At 57.7% G+C, this 4,862-nt stretch overlaps 1 protein-coding gene across 1 annotated transcript; it reads left to right on the top strand.

Annotated features, from left to right (window-relative positions):
* The first annotated feature begins 317 nt into the window (after positions 1-317).
* LOC129068955 (group IIE secretory phospholipase A2-like) lies at positions 318-3,251 on the top strand. Its single transcript, XM_054571434.1, has 4 exons — positions 318-357; positions 981-1,119; positions 1,288-1,394; positions 3,109-3,251. Exons 1-4 carry the CDS (start codon positions 318-320, stop codon positions 3,249-3,251), a joined length of 429 nt encoding a protein of 142 aa, XP_054427409.1.
* The last annotated feature ends 1,611 nt before the right edge of the window (positions 3,252-4,862 follow it).

Here is a 4,862-nt window from a genome sequence, read left to right as displayed (position 1 = left end):
GCAGGAGCCAGCCATAACCTGGCGACAGAGGTGGGGGTGGGAAGGGCCCTGAGAACAAAGAGCCCCGGACTGCTCCCCCAAACTGCCTAGAAGCAGAGCTCACGCCCCGGGCGGGCCCCTCCCCCGGGGGCTTGGCTGAAGTGTCAGCCCTGGAAGTATCATTGCATCATTGGGCATTCGAGGGTTAATGACAGGAAGTAGACAGGACCCAGGTATTTAACTAATTGAGGAGGTGCCCTGAGATCAGAGGGGGCCGTGCTCACTTCCTTCTCCTGCAGCCCAGCTCCTCTGTCCCTGCTACCCTTCCCTTCCCCAGGATGAAGCCTCCTCCTCTTCTGACCGTCCTTTGCCTCCTGGGTAAGTGACCTTTGTGGCCTTCATCTCTCCCTGGACCCAGCTGGGAGCCCCTGAGCCTGGCCCTGGGGAGGGTGTGGTGGGTCATCTGACCTCAGTTCTGCTTGAGGGTCACTGACCACTGGCGGGGGCACAGGGGGAGGAAGGATGCAGCATGGGGGCCTGGGAGGCGGAGGAAGGGGCTGGCAGGGGCCCCAGTCAGCACACATGGGCCTCCCGTCACCCACTCCACCCCCGCCCTAACTTCCAATTTGGGAGGATCTGGAGGAATTGGGGACAGTCTGGGTGGTTAGGAGACATGGTGGGAATGGTGCTTCTGGGGCACAGGGCTGACACCTGGGGAGATGATCGGGACCCGCTGGGAGACACTTGGGGGAAAGGGGGGTATTCTGGGAGGCGGTGCAGGAGAGCGGGAGGGGGGTTGGGTGCAGTCACAGGAGGACAGGGGATCCAGGTGCAGTGGGTGTCATGGAGACATCGTTACTGACCAGCATCGTTGCTATTGAGAGCAAGGTGCGTGGAGACATGAGGTTAACTGGACAAGCAGAGCCATGTCTGGACTAGGACTGGAGGGGACCTCAGGGGACCCTCAAGGATCTGATGGCACCCGCTCTCCTTCCCTGCAGTGGCCCTGGCTGGTGGGAACCTGGTCCAGTTTGGGGTGATGATTGAGAAGGTGACAGGGAAGTCGGCGTTGCAGTACAACGACTACGGCTGCTACTGCGGCATCGGCGGCTCCCACCAGCCGGTGGACGAGACAGACTGGTGAGCCAGCGGTGGGGGCTGGGGCAGGGTCCTCTCTCGGGGGTGGAGGGGCTGGGGGATTGTCCTGGGAGGAGGGAGGAGCGCAGGCCATCTACGAAGTGGCAGCCACCTCTCCTTTGAGTCCCTTTGGGCCCCGGGCCCCCAGACAGTCCCTGGTGACCCTTCCAGGTGCTGCCATGCCCATGACTGCTGCTACGGGCGTCTGGAGAAGCAGGGCTGTGAACCCAAACTGGAAAGGTACCTTTTCTCTGCCAGCAGGCACAACATTGTCTGTGGTAAGTGAACAGCCCTAGGTGCTCCAGACGCTGGGGAGGGGCCTGGTGTCCCCATCTAGAGAGCCCCGTGACCCATTGCTCCTGCCCTGGCCCCAGCCCCCAGCGCTTCCCCTCACCTAGAGCCTCCCAACGCCAGCCTCTGGGGAGAGGAGCAACAGTGCAGAGCTGAGCCAGACCCCGGAGGGGCTGCCCTCTCGTACCCTCCCTGGGGCCTGGGCGGCAGCCGCGGTGCAGTCCCAGGACAGAGCCTCAAGGGCATCGTCCCAGAGGGCGCCAGAGCTTTGATTTGGGACAGCAGACCCGTTCCCAAAGGCTGGCGCCCACTCCCACCCCGGGGGCCTGCCAGGCTGGGCCCATTTGCTCAGCTTTGCCAGGTTCAGCGCCCACTTGAACCAACTTGCCTTCCTCCGGGCCCGGCCCTGGGAAGCGGCCTGAAGCACGTGAGAGTGAGCGGGGCTTCTCGCAGCCCAGCTCCCCTGGGGAGCCCAGCCCAGATAACCAGGGGTGCCTGGAGGGAGAGCAGCCCCAGCGGGGTGCACAGGGAAGGACAGAGAGGGTCAAAGGAGACTCCGCTCCGATCTCTAAGGTCTGTCCTGGGGGAGGGCGGAGCCGGGACCGGAACCAATGAAGGCAGACTTGGCTTGGTTTCTTGCTCCTGCAGCCACTCAGCAAGGCAGCTTTGTGAGGGAGTGAGCTCCCCGTCACTGGGGTTTCATGCAAGGCTCGGATGGCCATCTGTCAGGACAGGGCTGGGAGGTGCCAGGTGGGTTATGGACGCAGGCTTGGGGCTTTACCTGCTACCCACTGTGTGACTTTGGGGGCGCAATGGATCACCTTGAAAGCCTCTGCCTCTTCATCTATAACGAGCAGATGATTACTGTCACTTGCCAGCAATAGCCCAGCTCCCGCACTGATGCGATGGCTAAGCCCTTCCAGCTCTGAGTTTCGCTGGTGTAGCAGCATGGGCAGAACCTGGATGGGACCTGGAGACCAGCGTTCAAGGAGGGGATGAGCCTGGGCATTTCTGAGCCATGAAACGCATTCCTGGGGACAGACAGGAGCCAGAGCCACACGGGCAGACAGAGGCAGGGAGAGAAGAGGAGGCTTTGGGCCCCAGTTCCTGATGCCAGTTCTGATTTCCCGGCTGGGTGTGGGCCCACAAATTGAGGGGGGGAACAATTGAGTAAATGCCAGAAAAATGGGTTCTGTCCACTCATAGAAAGAGCACAGGGTCTCCAGCATCGGTCCCAACAGCCTCCATGGGCATGGGCTGCTCTGGGTCCACACCAGCCGTCTGGGACCGGCTCACTGTCTCATTTCATGATTTTCCCCTCTGCTTCTGGCTGCAAACCACCGTCAACGATGAGATGATGCTTTGCATGGGGAGGGGAGCTGCTTAGAAAGCCCCCCAGGCTGGGGCAGATGAGAGATAGGGAACCAGCTGTCCAGACTTCTGGGGGGGGGTGGGGGGGCGATGAGCTAAGAACAGACTAGCGGGCTGGGGGGACGAGGGACACACTTGCAGCCTTCCAGCATCCTGGCCCCAGCAGGCCCTCCTGTGCCCCACCCTATCCTCACCTATCCCTGAGGCACCCCCTTTATGAGAACGACTTCCAGCAGAATGGCGGGGGTGAGGATGTGGCCCCCAGGATCGGTCCATGTGTGTGAGACAGGAGGCGGAGCCTCTGGTCCCTGACTGGCCTTGTCCCATCAGGCGGCAGAACTGCCTGCCAGCGGCAGACCTGCGAGTGTGACAAGACAGCTGCACTCTGCTTTCGCAAACACCTGGGCACCTACAACCGCAAATACGCCCATTACCCCAACAAGCTGTGCACAGGACCCACCCCGCCCTGCTAAGGCTGAGCCCCATCTCCTCCCTGTGGCCTTCCGAGGCCCCCAACTCCAGGCCTGGGGAACACTGGTACCAAAGGCTGTCCTTCTGGAAAATGTCTTTCCTGCAAACCCATTCCTCCCTGAAAATGCCCAGACTGTGACCTGGACCATCGCGGGCCTCCCAGGCCACATACCCCTTAGGAAGAGCCACACCCTGGACCCTTCAGCCGAGGAGACTCTGTAACCCACCCCTGGAATCTCAGATCCCTCCTCCGAATAAGTGAATAATGTTTCCCATAATTCTAATGGTCTCTGGTTCTCAGATTCTGTCACTGATTAATCTACAGTTTCACTCACTCACTCATTCATTCACTCCATGTGAGCACCTCCAATGCGCCGGCCACAAGCTGAGCACCAGGACACAGCAGACACAGGTCCGACCTGGGTGGCCTCTGCCTGAGATTCCAACATTCTGTCCTTTTGATTTTCCATGATAGTAAGTTTTTGGTGATCCTTTTTCTAATATTCTATGATCTTATGCAAGACAATAATGGCAACCTCTGGCCATGTGGGATGTAGAAGCATGAAAAATACCAACCTAAAAATACTGTCCCTATTATGCCGGAGAGCTTCATTCAAATCCCTCCCACTAGCAGACAGGCTAAGAGTGAAAAAGCAGCTCTCGAATCATCTTACTGAAATTCCTCTTTTGACACACGGGCATCCAGGGGCCAGAGAGGGGAGGTTCTAGCTGAGGGGTCCTCACTTCCAGGCCAATGAACCTTCACTTCTTCCTGGGTTGGAATCAGCCACTGATACGTAACCCTCTGGTTGTCATCTTGGACAGACCAGAGTGCCTTGACCCAGTCGGGCTCCTTAGCGAAAGGGAGGGGGAAGAAAAGATGTGAACATCGTGGGGCTGACTCTGGCACATGAAGAATTTAATGCATTGATGGAGTCCCACCAGGTAGCAGTCAGCCTGTCCTGGCAGCGGTGGGCTTTGGCAGATTCTACTCCTTGATATGGATAGGTCTCCACTATCTATAACGTGCTGATAAACTCTTCCGGGATTGGGGTGAGCCCATTCAATGGGATGAAGGATGTAGAAAGGCATTTCACAGGGCAAAGCTCACAGTAGACACGCGATAAAGTGAGGAAATCAAAGGATGGTTGTCATAAACTTTAAAAGGTGATGAAGTTCTGTGCTAGCAAAAGGAGGGGGCCAGGTGTGCGGGCTTTGCTCAGTAAAGAACCACCAGAAGGCCAGGTGATAGCGCGAAAAATGGATTGCCTGGGAAAGAGGAGCCGCATTTGCTGGGAAAAGTGGTCCTGAGGCGCCCTCTGGTGGCCATTTTATTCAGGCTACTAGAAAGAAACCTAGATTTGCTTTGACCTTCAATTTTCCTTCATAGGAATGGGGGCGAAGTGTGCTTCTGAGCTAGTGAAATCATTCCCCTTGCATTTTCAATAATAAACATGCTAAGAAATAACCTAGTAAGCCCTTACAACCCTCTGAGAATGATGGTGCTGCTGCATAAATGAGAAACTTGGGAAGAAGAAACTGACTTGGGAGAGAGGGCGGACTATGTTCCAGGTGGGATGGGTTTCAGGTAGCACCAGGGCGAGGACCTGGTG

This window comes from Pteronotus mesoamericanus, unplaced genomic scaffold (assembly GCF_021234165.1).
Source record: "Pteronotus mesoamericanus isolate MK-2021 breed Mesoamerican mustached bat unplaced genomic scaffold, CSHL_Meso_final contig_221, whole genome shotgun sequence".
NCBI lineage: Eukaryota > Metazoa > Chordata > Mammalia > Chiroptera > Mormoopidae > Pteronotus > Pteronotus mesoamericanus.
This window is presented reverse-complemented; position numbering and strand designations above follow the sequence as displayed.